This window comes from Eufriesea mexicana, unplaced genomic scaffold, assembly GCF_001483705.2.
Source record: "Eufriesea mexicana isolate 0111107269 unplaced genomic scaffold, ASM148370v2 scaffold382, whole genome shotgun sequence".
NCBI classification, from domain to species: Eukaryota; Metazoa; Arthropoda; class Insecta; order Hymenoptera; family Apidae; genus Eufriesea; species Eufriesea mexicana.
In genome coordinates, this window is record NW_016908540.1 from 240000 (window position 1) to 257606 (window position 17607).

The 17607-nt window shown below is 31.4% G+C and overlaps 5 protein-coding genes across 5 annotated transcripts; 3 read left to right on the forward strand and 2 right to left on the reverse strand.

Annotated features, from left to right (window-relative positions):
* Nucleotides 1-1404: 1404 nt before the first annotated feature.
* SrpRbeta (signal recognition particle receptor beta) lies at nt 1405-2877 on the forward strand. The gene is made up of 4 exons (XM_017896738.1): nt 1405-1548; nt 2075-2241; nt 2336-2475; nt 2544-2877. The coding sequence occupies exons 1-4, from the start codon at nt 1455-1457 to the stop codon at nt 2875-2877; spliced, it is 735 nt and encodes a 244-aa protein (XP_017752227.1). The 5' UTR covers nt 1405-1454.
* A 1238-nt stretch (nt 2878-4115) lies between these two features.
* LOC108545226 (pyridoxine-5'-phosphate oxidase) lies at nt 4116-6027 on the forward strand. Its single transcript, XM_017896739.1, has 6 exons — nt 4116-4379; nt 4919-5075; nt 5144-5243; nt 5312-5365; nt 5494-5693; nt 5783-6027. Exons 1-6 carry the CDS (start codon nt 4325-4327, stop codon nt 5946-5948), a joined length of 732 nt encoding a protein of 243 aa, XP_017752228.1. The 5' UTR covers nt 4116-4324; the 3' UTR covers nt 5949-6027.
* A 237-nt stretch (nt 6028-6264) lies between these two features.
* Nucleotides 6265-7525, reverse strand: LOC108545228 (histidine protein methyltransferase 1 homolog). Its single transcript, XM_017896742.1, has 4 exons — nt 7400-7525; nt 6990-7235; nt 6687-6847; nt 6265-6601 (listed from the first exon to the last, which is right to left on the reverse strand). Exons 1-4 carry the CDS (start codon nt 7461-7463, stop codon nt 6293-6295), a joined length of 780 nt encoding a protein of 259 aa, XP_017752231.1. The 5' UTR covers nt 7464-7525; the 3' UTR covers nt 6265-6292.
* Nucleotides 7526-8893: 1368 nt separating this feature from the next.
* On the forward strand, nt 8894-13977 carry LOC108545210 (peptidoglycan recognition protein 3-like). The gene is made up of 8 exons (XM_017896721.1): nt 8894-9258; nt 9617-9943; nt 10323-10554; nt 11250-11286; nt 11451-11520; nt 12884-13047; nt 13364-13526; nt 13708-13977. The coding sequence occupies exons 1-8, from the start codon at nt 9147-9149 to the stop codon at nt 13890-13892; spliced, it is 1290 nt and encodes a 429-aa protein (XP_017752210.1). The 5' UTR covers nt 8894-9146; the 3' UTR covers nt 13893-13977.
* Nucleotides 13978-14019: 42 nt separating this feature from the next.
* LOC108545227 (uncharacterized) lies at nt 14020-15420 on the reverse strand. The gene is made up of 3 exons (XM_017896741.1): nt 14627-15420; nt 14225-14350; nt 14020-14160 (listed from the first exon to the last, which is right to left on the reverse strand). The coding sequence occupies exons 1-3, from the start codon at nt 14912-14914 to the stop codon at nt 14029-14031; spliced, it is 546 nt and encodes a 181-aa protein (XP_017752230.1). The 5' UTR covers nt 14915-15420; the 3' UTR covers nt 14020-14028.
* Between the last annotated feature and the right edge of the window lie 2187 nt (nt 15421-17607).

The following is a 17607-nucleotide window of genomic DNA, read 5'->3' on the forward strand; positions in this document are numbered from 1 at the left end:
GATTTTTGCAATCAACCAATAATCTGCACAAAAGAACATTAAAAATTTAAAATAAATGTATCGAACAGTAACTAATTATGCTAAAATTGAACTATCATATTTAAATTTCGTCGTAAAAATTGATAATTGAAACTGCCAGTAACTAACAATCAAATTCAAAAACGCGATGCAAAAAGAATTTGAAAAATTACGTAATATTATTACAATAATGTTCAAAAAGTTATAACATAAGTACGTATTAATCGAATGAAGCTAATGATAGTGTATAAACGGTAAGAGATTAGACATGAAAGTATTACGCAATAAATATACGCGCCAAATTTCATACCTAGAACAAGACGAAACGTCCACCCGCCTTGAGTTTCAACAGTAGACTGACTCCCCTCCCGCGTAGTAGTTTCATCTAAGCAGCAGCGGATTGGTGGAAAGGCTAGCGTCGCCTTTCACTTTCAATGCGCGCGCTAGGCCGAAGATTTGAATGTCATAAAACTATTATGGGCAACGATCTACGCAAATTCGTACCGGTAGCATAACAAATTTTCAATATTTTGATTTGAATTTACAAAATAAATAAAATATCCCATGAAATATTAGTTATGATAGAATTGAAAAATGGTTTTATGTTAAAAATTTCATGATTTAAAGTAATTAAAAAAATTGTTATATTTCATTTATTGTAGCAATAAATAATAATTATATTCTTTCTTCCTATAATTTTATTAATTCAATGTTTAAAAATATATTCTTTTGATGAAAGATGTAGAAAATTCTTTATTTCATACCTCTGTTTATTAAATTTTTGTCCATGAATCATTAATTTGATTTACTGTGTACCTCATCTAATTCTGACTCTTAGTTTGAATGTAACACTTTAATTTTCCATTTATAATAATAGGTGATACGTGATATTTTTATAATTGAATATTAAATTAAATATTAAATTTTAGTTACTCTTAAGAAGCTGATGGTATTTGAAATACGATTTCGAATATACGTTCGTTCCTTAATGTCCCCATGAAAATATCTAGATGCACAACTCATTTGGTGAATTAAATGTATAGCTTGAATCGAACACAGCGCAATCTTGTTGTAGAAGGAACGAATTTTTTTCGTATCCAGTATTTCAAAAATTCTCTTATGTTCTATAAGATACTACTAAATTTCTATTTGTATTTCCACTTATAGTCAATATTTTCATAAACAAAACTTTCAGAATTTTTCAATACTGTTTTATGAATATTGGTTATTAAAATAGTTTTCATAATATATATTATACTACATAATATAAATGATGCATGTACGAATAACCATTTCATTATATTAGATGGCGCTTCTGTATGTCATAAATATACAGCATGATGTTGTACTATAATGTACACTATTGCTGACATATTTTACGGGAATTGGTGTCCACGAGGTGATCTGGGGTAAACATTAAGAAAAATCCTTTCACAATGGAAAAGTTTGTGAACCCACTGATAGACCATGACGTAGATTCTCAGTTTATGGCTATATTAGCTGCAGTTATCGCAATTATTGTAACTATAGGTAATGTAATATAATACTCATAGGTTATAAATTCTGTATGCTTTGGGTCTATCAAATTTTATGATCATGTATTAAAAATTAAACAAATTATATATACAACATGAAAGTCACATGTAATAAATTTCCATATGTCAACTATTATTCAATAGTGAATAACATGCTCTTCTATGTTTCCACGTATATCATTAAATAATGTTTGTAATTTTTTAATGACATTTATAAATAATATGCTGTCTCACAGTTCCATTTATAATATTTTATAAATATAACATTTATTTATTTAGAAAAGATGTATATCATTATAGTCACAGTAATTTATGAACATCATAAATATAGCTATAAGTAATGAAACAAACATAATATTGTCGTTGTATACATAATATAAATATAGGTACATTTTTGTTTAAAAATTTTCTTAAACATTTATTCTAAGATCCATAAGTTCATATCTATAGAACCTTTTGTTTGGTAGTAATAACACGGCCTTAAACATTACTATCTTTTTTATGTCTGTTCTTCATCTCAGTATTGTTTGCCATATGGCACCGGAGAAGGTCTATAGGAAACAATATATTATTAACTGGTCTCAGTGATGCTGGTAAAACACTATTATATGCACGTCTACTATGTTCCAAATTTATTAAAACGCATACATCTGTAAAAGAAAATGTAGGTGACATTATAATTAATAATGTAAGTTTGTATTAATGCTTCTTCAGTATTTCATATAAAATGTAAGTTTTGACATACTGAAAACATAGGTCTCTAAAGTTGTTGGTGTATTTAGCGATCCTTGAAAATTGTTGATATACCAGGACATGAACGTCTGCGTTATAAATTTTTTGATCAGTTCAAGTCATCCGCAAAAGGACTTGTCTATGTGATTGATTCAGTAACTTTCCAAAAGGATATTCGAGATGTCGCAGAGTAAGTACATGCAGGAGATAAGTCATCACATTCTGTAATAGAAATAATAAATACCCTTTGACTTTCAGATTTTTATATAACTTACTCTCTGAATCTGCTATACAAAAAAAGTCTGTACTTATATTATGCAATAAACAAGATCAGACTATGGCAAAAGGTTCAGCTGTTATAAAGACTTTATTAGAGAAAGAAATAAATTTATTACGTATGACAAAAACAAGTCAATTGGAAGCTACAGATGCATCAGCAAGAAATATTTTCCTTGGCGAGCAAGGAAAAGATTTTGAATTTTCTCATCTAGATATAAATATTGAATTTGCAGAATGTAGTGCATACAATAAGGATTCTGAAACTTCTGCAGATATTGAACAATTAAACAATTGGTTAAAAAAAATTGTATAAAAATATTCAAATGTTTTTCATTTCTTCAAATAAATTATTTATTTGTAACTTTTTAAACTATTTTATTATTTTTGTATTATAAATGAAACTTACATTGTTGACTTTTGTACACATATTTAATAGTACAATTTACTATTCTTATTCAATATCACAAGTTACTTTTTTTTGTGAAAACGTTTTTACTGTCAAATATGTATTTTATTATTTTTATTGTAAATGCAAATTTATATTTTGATAGGAATCTTCAACTGGTTAACAAATATTTACAATTAAATGTGACAATACAATTTAATTCTTAACAATTATATATTAAAAATAATTGTTTTATACAAAATTCACCTTATAAATAATTAAATTTTATACCATCTACTTAATATACCTTAAATTTCTACTATAATTTCATTATAACCTAACGATATTATTTACTACTTGATCATATATGAAAAATAATTTCATTAGTATTTCCGAACTTTATAACAGCTATTTAAATTTAAACATATTTTCCCTTACATCTAACAATAAGCACATACAATACAAATAACAAAACTTATGTTTCACTTCCAAAACACCATTTTGATGATCAATAGATAACAGACATAACAGCACGTAAATACGCATGTAGCTGATTAATAAACATGGAAATCAAAATATGAAAATATGCAACAGAATTTTTTACATAAATCGATTTACTTGCAGTTATTTTTAAATATACTACCTGTTATAATTGTTGCTGAAAAGACGTATGTGTTGCATTTTTTTAAATTGTTTACGGGAAAAGATTAAGTTATGTAAAAAGAACTATTTTTTGAAATAAAGTCCCTTTAAAATATATATCCATGCAATGAATAATATGATAATGCAGTGAATCATAACAATTGAGACAAAAATATGGATGGACTAATTATGCAATTGAAAACTAATACCTTAAGATTATTTACACACATTATAATATATCATTATGTATTGCTATAGCGTATTTATATTTCAATTCTTCAAATCAAAAGTGCAAACAAATTACATCAACGAAAAAACTATTAGTTATGCATAATTTATTCAAAAATGAACATGTAGCAAAAGATTGATCTAATATGAATTAAAAACATTAGCTGCAAAGTAACATTAAACTTGTATAATGTACACAAAAATTACCATGTAATAAATCAGTAAAAAATCTTTGTAGCTTACGGCATCGTGCGCCATCTTTCGCTTAAAAAGGTCAAAATCGTGTAGGAGGGGGACTATAACCTCGATCAAATGTATTTAGTACTAAGTGTAATACTCATACTTAACACAAGTAGTGTGTGATAAAGTGTGTTACGTTTATCTTTATTGTTTCATGTTTTAATAAATTTATTCGTTATTAGATTTCGCCAGTGACTTTTGATCTCGTGTTACACTCAAGTCCATACTTCCGTGTTCAATAAATATTTTTTAAATATTTCACATAATGTCATTTGTGAAACCAACGGTTCAGGATACAAACTTCACGGTTAACGTTGGAGGTACTTTCACTTCTGTAATTATTGTGTTTATAAAAAAAAAGAATTCTTTGTCATTACCATCAATTTAATTGTAAATTAGCTACACACACATATTATACACCTGGTTCACAAAACGAATATTCCAAATGTATTCTTTAATTTTGACTTACTTTTTTTTAAGTGTATTCAATCACATGATTCAATTGTTAACACGGGGCTATACGTAGTCTGTTATCGAACATCCATCATGATATATACATACTTTTTTCTACGAACATATCGGAATTGTAATTTTAATGTTAATATCATTAACATTGTAAAATAATTTGTAAATAATCTATAAACAAGATATTAAGATGTAAAAATGTACTAAGAAAATTTGCAAATCGATTTTAATGGAGTATGTATACATTGCATGATATGTAAGTATATTTTACTTTTATGTTGAGGAAAGCTGTGCTTTATGTATTGAGAAGAACTACATGTCACAGTATTAATAATACATCGAAACTTGTAATATTTTATGAGATTAAAAGTAATAGAATATCGAATACTTATAGGTATGCGAATTAAATACAAAGACAAAAATGAAACCTTCATGGAAGATCAACTTGTAAGCAAAGAGCCTATTGGTCAATTTAAAGCATGGTTCAACGAAGCTTGCAAAACTCCGCAAATTTTCGAACCAAACGCTATGATTCTTGCCACAGCCAATAGGTACTGCTATATAAACCTCTTGTCGTTGTTCGTTAATAAACATTTTTAAAAAATATTATTTCTTACAGAGATGGAAATCCCTCTGCACGAGCTGTATTACTTAAAAGTTTTGGTACCGACGGTTTTAAATTTTATACCAATTACGAAAGCAGAAAAGGCCGCGAACTAGTGAGTATATCAAATTGATGTACCATTTTTAATACTATGAAAAAATGCTACAATTATTAAATTTTCAGGCTGAAAATCCTAATGTGGCAGTGGTCTTTTACTGGGAACCTTTGAAACGAAGCGTAAGAACCATCGATTTATGTATTTTCACGAAAAGATGCAATCAGCTGATCGAATAAATCATTCAACCAAAAATCACACTTTAAATCTTTTATCTACTATTTTACATACACGTAATATTTTGTATTAGGTGCGTATAGAGGGAAAAGTACAGAAAACTTCTTCAGAAGACTCGGATCGTTACTTTCAAAGCCGGCCATATGAAAATCAAATAGGATCAATTGCCAGTAACCAAAGTAACGTAATTGCAAGTAGGCAAACGCTTATCGTGAAGGAAAGAGAATTAATAGCACAATTTCCGGAGGGTCAAGTTAAAAGACCGAACTGGTGGTAATTTATTCAATTATTTATTCAATAAGATTGAATATTGTGTTATTGAAAATTTTCTATGTACAGTAACGATCTAATCTGATTTTCAGGGGCGGATATGTTATCATACCACATTCTGTAGAATTTTGGCAAGGCCAAAGTGATCGTTTACACGACAGAATTCGTTTTAGGCGACCTAAACCAAACGAAAAAATTGATAATGTACTCGTTCATAAGGGAGATAACGGTTGGGTTTATGAAAGACTATCTCCATAGATTTAAAAAAAAAGTTGATTATTTATTAAATGTATAAATGCAAGTGATACATTCCACAATAACGAGTTAGGTAAGTTTACGAACGTCATTTCCTTGTAATTATTAGAATTTCTCTTTGTAATCCTAAAAATATATATGCATACAATTATTTGTTCAGAAAAATTGAAAGTTATATGTTTAAACTAAAATTGATATATTTGATTACCCTTTTTACTTTTCCATGCTATCTGAACATCAAAAATATCATTTTCTTCTAATAGATTCTGAAATTGCCTCATTCCTCCTCCAACACCAAAATAATAACTTTTACCAGCAATGAATCTAGAAACATTATGTGTTTGATTTTATATTCTGTTCTTATAAGAATCTACACTGAGTTCAGATTTTAAAAATTGTACTTGCCCCACCCCATCCTGTTTGAGTTTCTGTTTGAAAACTTCGTATAGTTTTTTATGATTATCAGGATTATAAATCGTTTCACTCGTGAAAATGAGATCGTACTTCGGGGATTCGTTTTCGTTATTTGAATTATATAATTTCGTGAACGATTCCCAGTCGCCGCAAAAAAATTGACATCTTTTTAATACATTTTCTCGATTATCAAAATTCAATAAGACGTTTGGAATCGTTACACTTTTAATAACTTCAACATTCTGCAGAAATAATTGCACAGTTCATTTAATAATATAGTAGTTTGATAGCAATATATATCACAAGTTTACTGCACCAAATACGAACATAATCTTGAAAATGAACAATGGAATTTTTACGAAGAGCAATGAGACCAATAATACCGGTGCCACATCCTAAATCCAAAACAAATTTGTCTTGGAAATCGATATTGTTTTCGAATATATACTGTCCTAGATCGTAACTGCATTCCCAGATTTTTAAACCACCTTGGTACAAGAATTTGTGTAATTCAGCAATTTTTTATTATCGTGGATGTTGAAGAAACTTTTTTTAACAACACAAATATTAACAAGTATAATTTATGTTCCAAAAATACACAATTTTGTTTTAAAAAAAATTATAGTCTACCTTCGTATTTAGCGGGAATAAGATCAGAATGTTGTAATTCCGCTTCTATAATATTTGTACAATTTTGCTTTTGTAAATCTTGCAAAGCCTTTTCCGATTTAATTAGTTTTAATTTACAATCCGGAAATACTAAACATTCTACATAATCATTGGGCTCATACTGTTCTTCGAGTTGTAATTCTGATATTTCTACTTTTGAAGCAGATATCCAGTTAATTGTCGATTTTTTCGTATCGACAATTTCTTCTAGAATGTTCAATTCTTTTTTTAACACTTAAAATATTAATTCGATAGAGGCTTCGTTAGAAAATTACACGCATGCAGAAACATAAAGTAAGTATAACCTCAAAATTGTTTTTCAATATTGAAAATTTTAATTACTCGTATAGAAAGACAGGATACAAAAATACCTTCATCTTCCTTGTTACTCGAAAATCCGAATTTAAACATCTTACACTCGGTAGCTTTTTCCATACTTATTTGTGAAATACTAATACGCAATAAAATAATTTGAGACGGAAATCAAATCACGGCTTAACGATATATAATTCGAATCTAAACTGAAAGATAAACTGCATCGAATTACAAGATAAATTTTACAAATATTCAAAGATAACATCTTGTAATTTTAATAAATTAATCACGCCTTAATTAGCTAGTAAATTATTAATTTTTTTATATCTTATTTATGATAAGTCACGAATAAAATATAGTACAATATTTTATTATTAAATATATTTCCGTCAGCTCTCAAATTATTCAATTGTTATATTTATAAGTAAAAAGATATTAATAGGGAAGTAAATATTTAAAAAAGTAATGTAAGATATACATGTAACTTAAGAATTTAGAGTGATTGGTAAGTATTGTCGGTAAAGTAACAGGAAGAGAAAACGACTTAAGACACAACGACCTCTACGGAAGAATACATAAGTAACGTTTAAAAAAATAAGTTTTAAAAATTCATCTCTCCTTGATAAACTTTTTTTTTAGAATTGTATATTTTCTTTTCTTTTTGTTTAATCTTGTAAAAACTTTTTATATTTACTACATAATTTTTCGTTTGATTTTATATCACATTGAGTAATGCGTGATTTCCCGATATTATAATTTTGAAGTAATTTTTTTAATTAAAGACTTTACATTATATGATAAAAGATGGTAGCTTTTGGTTTAATACCAGTTTAACAATTTAATGATTTAGCATTAATTTATTGAACATGTTTGTAAACCTTTTTTATATTTTTCTAAACAACGAGGGAATAACAAGTAGAATGACTTGAATAAGCACTTTAAATTAGTTTCTTAATGCGTATAGTTGAACCCATAGTTGAACCTATAATTGAACATTCACCACAATTCTTTTCAAATGCATTTTTAGTTTTATAGTTCTTTTGAAGTGAAAGAGAATATTCAACAATATACTCACAGTAGTTTCCGATCCGAAATTTCCATAATTATCTTCAACACTATTCGACGCTTATAATCTTTTTCATATCTAAGACGTTGAATATGCATTTTCGTTACTTTCATTAATTATTCAAATCGGATAAAATGTTCAAGCTGCACTTGACAAATATCAGGAAAATGTTAATAGAAGATATATTTATATTAAACGACTAAATATTAGGTAGTGTTTTGTCATGAAATTTTTATCTCTCGATAACGAATACCTATTATCAATAAAATCGCGTATTAATGATTTCTAAAAATTTCAACGTGCTTAGAAATGAAGAAAACGAATTAACCAGTTGAGTATTTGAGTAAATTATTTTGTAGTGCGTTTTGTATGCTATTCCATTATCGAATGCAGGTTTTAATAAACAATCGTGAAATTATCGAGTATTGTATCTTATCACGGTAATACTTCACGTTGTATTGTTGTTCTATCACTTGGATTTTTCTATCTTGCGCAGATTATGGCTCGTTTTCTCAATATTCATTGGACAAAGACGTATATCGACAGTCGGTTCCAACGAATTCGTTTCACTTGTTTTCGTAATACAATGATTCGAAGAGGGGAAAGGGTTAAAAGACCCAACGGTCGCTTCTGAGGGACTTCCCGGCCGCGATCAATTTTTCGTTTAAAACCGGCGCTCTTTCACGATTCTCAATCAGTTATACTTTTAACCACGAGCTAACACGTCGTCGAGCATTATGAAATCGCCTATTTTTTTCATACTTATATTCTACGGTCTAACATTGCTCGTGCCGATCGAAAATGTTGACGGTGTGCCTCTCTCCTGGGGGAATTTTAAAAACGATTCTGGTAAGAAGTAGCGTGATTGTGTCAGTTTGCTAAAAATTAGGAATTACCTCTGCCAAATAAATATCAATAATATAAACTATATCATTAATTTTTATATTATTTGTAAATATTTTTTTATTCAGTGGCAAATCTGCATTTAATTCAGTTCTATCTCAAACACTTGCAAACCGACGTAATAAAATTCGAAATCTGGCTGAAATATGTTACAAATCTGTATGTAGTGTTCAAGATACTTTCACTTGTAAACTAAAGTGCTTGTTTCTAATCATTGTCAAATCATATCTTATATCAAATTTGACCTATCACTCAACTATACGGAAATCGAAGTATTCAGAAGAACACTTTCATTTGTGTGCAGTGATTCCAAACATAGTGAGTAGAAAGGAATGGGGAGCCAGACCACCGGTGGAACAAGTCCTATTGGAAGTGACCCCAACTCCGTATGTGGTCATTCATCACGGAGGCATTGCTAAATACTGTTACGACAAAGCAGCCTGTTCCGAGATTGTAAGAAGCTACCAAAATTACCATTTGGATGGCCAAGGCTGGTTCGATATTGGTTACAATTTTGTCATCGGCGAGGATGGAAACGTTTACGAAGGGCGAGGCTGGAATTATGTCGGAGCGCATGCACCTGGTTACAACACCCAGAGCATTGGAATATGTATCATTGGTGATTTCAGTGGTGAGTATTTATCGAAGCTAATCAAAATGCTGAAAAACACCTATGAAAATATCTCCAAAAAATAATGATATTTGGAACGAATGCGATTTGATCGGATTTCATGCTACTAAAAATTGGAAAATTGTAAAATTTAGAAATTCAAGATGGAAAGAAACTTCGATATATCTGTCATCTTAAATTCTTGTAATCGTCGAGACATTTTTAAACACGGTTCCACGATGAAAAATTCAAAAACTTCCCAAGGAACAGTTATATAATGCGATAAAATAAAATTTGGAAACTTTTTTTAATTTTCATCGTGCAGCAAGAGTTCCAGGTACCATTCGATTAAAAATAAATTCGTAAATCTAATATCGCGTGACAATGATCTTTTGCGCAGATTTCTTACCCAGCGAAGTAGCTTTAAAGGCAGTGAACACTTTGGTCGATTACGGAGTGTCTCTTGGCAAAATCAGCGAAGATTATCGCATCATTGGTCACCGACAAGTCAGAAATACCGTGTGTCCGGGCGAGGTGCTTTACAGATACCTGCAAACCCATCTACGATGGACTTGCTGTCCCGTACCAAGGAATGCGGCGAAATTCTCTATGATCGCGGAATACGCGAATAAGTGAAAAATGTGAAACGCGAGCGAGCAGACTCAATCTATTTAACGATATCAGTATCTTAAAGAATAACGTATAAAAAATTGTTGTAATCGATGTACAACGTTGGACAACGAGCGTGACAAACGTGTAAAGAAACTCGCACATTTACTACGTCAAGGAAGTCTTTTACAGTATTTGTATCGTACTATCAGGGAGAGATTCAATTAACGATAATAATGCGATATAAAAGTTTTCGTTACTTCGTTAACTACTATTTATTTTTTCGTTCGACCGATTAGTTCAATATGGGCATAGTTGACTAAGTATAAACGAATGATATCTGTTGAAAGTTAGATTAACAGATTTACAACGCATATTTTATAAATAAGGTCATAGGTAATGTTAGACTACTTCTCGTAATATATCCCCGATTTTCTTGTTGTATAATAGTATGTAGATGTAAATAATTCTGAAGAAACATTCCATGTGTGTGGCGCGTAATGAATGAATTGAGAGGTTTTTTGTAATATAATACAAATCTGTGAGATGTTATACAATTTTCCACGTTAAGATAGTAAATAAATGAAATGTTGGATGAAATTAAGCAGATTATTGCTTCGAGAATTATCTCGTCGTGTTTCCTCCAAAAAAACAACAAGTATATGTCACTGCTTCCTTTATGTTGATTTTACATAATTTATAATGACATTTTCTGCAGTGGTACGTATTTCATGCAGAAATCTGTGAAGAGCTATGTAAACCTACAAAAGTATTTAATTGTCGAAAGGAATTTCCAACTTCTGTTATCTGGGTCAAAGTTCAGGAAATTCACCTCGATGATCTTCTATATATAAATCTCCATGCACGTATATAGATACGTGTACAATTTAGCAGTGCCAGTACCTCTCCGTGAATGAAGATGAAGTTATTCTTGTTCCTTCTACTCGTCAGTTGTCAAGAGCTGTTTTGTGCAGTGCATCAGACACCAGGTAATAAATTGTTCTTTGAGAATCGTTGAAAATCGCATCAATGTGTCGTGTAGTGTCGCATAGTGACAACAGTGGAAGTCTTTCCATATCATCTTCGAATCAATTCACAATTCCAAAATCGTCAAGTCTTCGAACAGATCCATCGATCTTTATCGTTGTAAATTTTACAGTAAAGTATCCTTATTCTCTTCCTTATCCTCTCAGGATCTTTTCTCGAGTACAATGGCTCGTCTCATCGTGTAGACTATTCGTCATTACAATTAATTATGACTTACGAATTGGTTACAATTAGTCTAGAAAAAAATATTTATTCGATACATTTGGGTTTGCAATGGCTACCTGCGTTCGTATAGAAAAGTTTGATGAAATATTCGAGAAAAGATTCCGCTTGTTAATTAGTAAACAAGAGTGTTTATTTATTGCCGCGTTATCATCGCACAGTGGGTATCTACTTGTTCAAAGTATTCTAATTAAGAAGCAGTTTGCATGAGATTCCCCGTCTAATCGATTCAGGGACTAGATTGACTACTCGTGACGAACCGTTCGAAAACATGATAATTATCGTTACGACATGCAGTGCGATGACACTGTTCCTTTATAAAACGTACATGCAAAGATAATTTACCGTAGCTGCAAAGTAAAGATTCAATCGCTCAGAGGAAATCATTATTTTGAGTTGTCTCGTCTAGATTCTATATACCATGACTGTGTCTATCACTAAAATGAAGAGGTGACGAAGGAAAAACAAAACAAAGCAGCAGTTGCAAGAACGTTTCCTTCAATTCTTGAATTAAACATTAAAGCAGGCAGATCGTTTAAAACGGAAAATTTTACTTAATTGTTTGTTACGCGATGCATTTAAGAAAATATTTTCAACATTGTTTCACGTTGTATTTACAAACTGAGTTAAAATGATCTTTTACACGCTTCGAGTTCACTTTAGCTATAGATTCTTTTTAAGATATCGATACTTCGATATTCCATATCGACTCTATAATATAAATAATGTAAATTACAAAACACACGAATAGTTTTTAAATAATTCGAAATATGTTTATTTAGAGAACTATTAATTTCTGTTAATTTGTTTCGATATTCAGTACGTCCAAACATAATATCTAGATCACAATGGGGGGTCAAAGCATCGAAATTGACCATACGAAATCTTGCAACCATCTTTTACATGTTTCGAGTTCATTTTAGCTATAGATTCTTTTTAAAATATCGATACTTCGATATTCGATATTGACTCTATAATATAAATAATATAAATTATATAACACACTTGGAATAGCTTTTAAATAATCCGAAATATGTTTATTTAGAGAATTATTAATTTCTGTTAATTTGTTTCGATATTCAGTACGTCCAAACATAATATCTAGATCACAATGGGGAGCCAAAGCACCGAAATCGACCATACGAAATCTTGCAGTCGATCCACCGCCATTTATTATAATCCATCATTCGGCTACCGATGGTTGCACGACTCAAGCGATTTGCCAGGCCAGGATAAGAAGTTTTCAGGTAAGTAAACAAAACTTACCCACTTATCGGATTACGAACTTTGAATAAACGATTGATAATCGCTTGTTTAGAATTTGTCAGAATAAGATTAAATTCCAATTCTCGTGTATACAGACGGACAAGTTACACGAATGTCGATTAGGAATAAAATTATTCCCCTTTTTCGAATATCTAAAATTCGAGAAATATATATATAGTATACATAATATCGCATATTTTTCTACTTTGGTCTGGAAAGATTATTTTGGATACAAGAAAATATATAAATGCAAGCTTAAAATAATATTTTATCATTTGTCTTTACGATTATACTTAGAATCATCACATGAACGAAAATAACTGGGCAGACATAGGATACCAGTTTTTGGTTGGAGAGGACGGAAATATTTATGAGGGAAGAGGATGGGGCAAACATGGTGCACATTCGACGCCTTACAACTCGAAGAGCATTGGAATTTGCATGATTGGCAATTTCGTTGGTAAGTTTTCTGCTATCGAATAAATTCATTTTTCAAAGTTACAATTAAAGGAAAACCGTAAAACTAAACGAAAAATTCGTACATAATCAAGATAGTTAAAAAAAAAATATCCTCATGCTTTCTTTTTAATTAAACAAATTTTTCCTTTCTTAAATGTTAACCATGGATAAAATATTCGCAGGTCATAATCCAAATGAAGCGGCGATAAAAGCAGTTAAGGATTTAATCACATACGGTGTGGCTATTGGAAAAATACAAGAGAATTATAAGTTGCTTGGCCATCGACAAGTATCGCAAACGTCTTGTCCAGGTGACAATCTCTACAATCTGATTAAAACATGGCCTAACTGGACGTCGATCGAATAATTATACTTCATTCTAGACAAATGTTTGTCCGTATTGCGTTATTCCTTCGAATAAAATCAAATCTTGCTTTTACCCTAACATCTCGCGTTACAAATGTTGAAAATTATAATAATAATCAAGTGACTCTTTCTAATGGTTATGAGTAAAGTGTCACAATGCCATTTACCGAATTGTCATACGTGTCTTCCTCGGTTCGAACGCAAATGTCCAGATGAGAGAAATCCGGTGAATTCGTTTTAACGTCGCTGTAATGGCTTCTGTCTCTAGCCTAAAGAATGCGATGCAGTTATTTTGTGACAAGTATATAGTATTGAGCTTTAAGCCTGTATTACCTGAAGTGGAATCCTTCGCAGGAATTTCGCGTTTAATTCGGGAATACACAATTTGGTGCCGTATGGTATCCCTGAATCAAGGTCCATGGAGACTGTGACGAATTCGGTGCGGCCATCGAGAAAATCCTACGACGAAACTTATAACAGTATTTCCATCAGCAATGCGAATAAAGTTATGAAACTATAGTAAAACTAAAAAGTCAAGAGTCAAAGTTATACCGTAGTTGCCGAGCTGTTGGCTATAAGGAAATCGTGAAATAATAAAGAAAGGGAGAAATAAAAGGGAATTTTATAGCGTTAGCGAAATATTTGCCTAGGAATATAATATATAAATATTTATAACATAATATATAAATATTTGCCGTGGAAAATATTTCGATAGGAATAAATTCGACGACGAACCTGCAGAGTCCTCAGCTTCTTCATCCTGGCATCCGAGTAGTCGGATTCGTCATCGCTGCTAAAATCAGGATAATAAGCAGACATAGTCACGTTGTAATGAGCACGACCACTGCATTCGAGACCTGTCTCGTCCGAGCCAATTTCTATATGGATTAATCGCGTCAGAAAGACACGTAAAGCACGAATAAAAATGCAAATATAATAATTTATCGCATTATAATTACCGCTAGCTATGACAAGTGAAATAAAAACCAGTACGAGCGAAGAAATTATTATCTGTTTCTCCATCTTGCAAATGTGAATCACTGTTTTACAGCACAAGCTTGATCACACGGCACGTTGATATACCGACTGACTCTTGCAATTTATAAAATAAATTAGGTCAGTCGATGTGTCAACATTTGGAATTTGCAGGTCTTTCAAAAATCGAAGACAGGAACGTCGTTACACGTCTCGATTACAATTGTTCTTACACGTTCACAGTCATCTAAAATCGGCAAATCATCACGATTATATAACCAGTTTCTTATTCAAAAATCTTCGCGATTATAAGGGAACATGGCTAAACGAGTGTCAAATTGTCAAACGTCTAAGTCACATTTCTAACTATATATGCTACATCAACACCGAGTCTAACGATGAGCATATGCTCGTTCGTCTAATGAAAGATTCAATGCATCGTGAGTCAGCAATAAGCATTGTACAAAAGGAAAACTTTAACATTAAAATACCGGTGTCAAATACGTCTCTAAATTCTCAGCTTTCCTATGATAGACATCGTACACGATAATAAATTTCATCCACTTCCTCCTCCCTTTTTCGATCATTTTCTTTTTCGACAAATATCTCTTCTCGAAGTGACACACATATTCAAACGTGAATTCAAGATTCTTGTGAATTAATTCCTACGAATTATTCCATTTTGAAGGAAATATTTCATTTTGAGGTAACATGTGCTCGAAGTTAAGTGTTATAGCGCGAATTAAACACGTTTGAAGGAACAGTTCACGTTTGATCGGTCGCATTGACCATAGAACTTCATTATCCTGCTCGTTGCGAACTCAATAGGGGCATAGATAGCGTACTAGTCTTGAATAATAGAAACTGTGTTTGACTGGGACACGTGGAAAACTATGCGTTGCCAGTCGACCGACGGATACTTTAGGATTCGTATGTGCCTTTTTGCAAAAATATTTCTCACAATGGCTACCGATTACCACAGCCCGAGGTAAAAACCAAAGGACCATTAGTAAGCAGCATGGTTGTACAGTCTTTATTGGAGATGGTGTAATTCAGAAGAAACAAAGGTGGTTTGTTAAATAGAGATAAGATTCACATTTTCGTCTCCTTTTTTGATCATTTTGCTCACTTTACTCTTCTTCGTAATTCCTTTTTTCACGCCATTGCCAATTTCCGATTATTTACGATGTTATTATACCAGCGAGATATATCAAACGTGTTCACAATAAAAATTAATAGCACGGTACTAAATGTAATTGAAATGCTTTGGAAAATCCTGCAGATTGTTTTTTAGTAAGAACTTCAGAATTTTATGTACGCAATAGACGCTTTGCAAAATATGTAGATCATAGTACTGCCTATTTTACTCTATAATATTTCATTTTATTCCATCGTGAATTATTTCTCGTAGACAGTTTAAGTTATTTTGTTCGAAATATTGAAAGAAATATATATTTACGAAGATAATAATTATTATCAATTATTCGCCTTATGGTAGTATGACTTTTAAACGAATTTTTTAAACAGTTTTATATTATCTGACATAGGTAGTTTATTTCCAGTTAATTATTCTTCCATATATTAAAACTACTTTTTAAGGTATCTCGATATAAAGTCACTTCTGTCAATCGTTATTCCTTAACCCTTGCACTCGGCGATTTTTTCGTTACAGGAAAATAATAATTCGAAGTCTTCCTGCCATAAAATCGACGATATTTTTAAATAAGAAATCGTATGCAAATTAAGACGTAGATTTTACTTCGATATTCCACGCATCGTTGGGTAATTGTAAATTTCACATATTAACCCTTTGCACTCGAGAGGCGCCCTTTAGTATCCATTTGATAAAATTTCGAAGATCTATATTAATTAATATGTCAAATTTAAGATAACGTAACAGTGTGCGCGGTGTCGAAATGAAATAATTCTACGTGTTAATTATTGTACAATTTCTTATTTACTGCTGAAAATAATAGAATTCAGCTTTGTAGCAGAAAATCTTTGAACTCCTACCCTTCTTTAGCCAAAAAGTGGTCGAGTGCAAAGGGTTAATTAACATCCATCTTTAAGATCTGATTAAATGGCGACTGAGAGGCGTCTCTCTTCATTATATATAATTTAATAACACGATCCGAAAATTGCGCAATCTCGCATCGAAATCGCGTGTGTTCGACATACACTCGACTTTGTCGAAACTTCGATATCGAGCAATTAACGCAAATGTTCCCCGGCGATTGCATCGTGCGATGATTCCATATCTCATTAGTAGTAACTGGATCGACACAAGATTCACGCAACGTACGTGATCGATGTGTCATTGCTCCAGAGATTATCGATTCCGGTGGTCGAGCTGCATGTTAAATAAGTAAACGAGGTAAACGACTAGCGAATGAACATAAACAATCGGTATCTCGAGCATCGAACAGAGAAGTCGATAATCGTTAAGTCTCGAGCCGTTCCAGGGCTGATGGGGACGTTAACGATGAATAAAAAATAAGTGTTCCGACCTATGGATTTTTTTTTTTCTACTAAAGGGAGACACGATTGGGTAAATTTCTGCGATGAATATTTACAGAGAAACCGTGAACTGCGTGTTTAAATATGAAACTGATCGTTTAACTATTTACCTCGCGATGCGATACTTTTCTTCTTCAAGGAACAACTGTCTTTTAGACTGCAATGAAAGTGTTCAGCAAAATGATAATATTTCTTTGCCGTATAAATGATTGTTAAATTTTTTT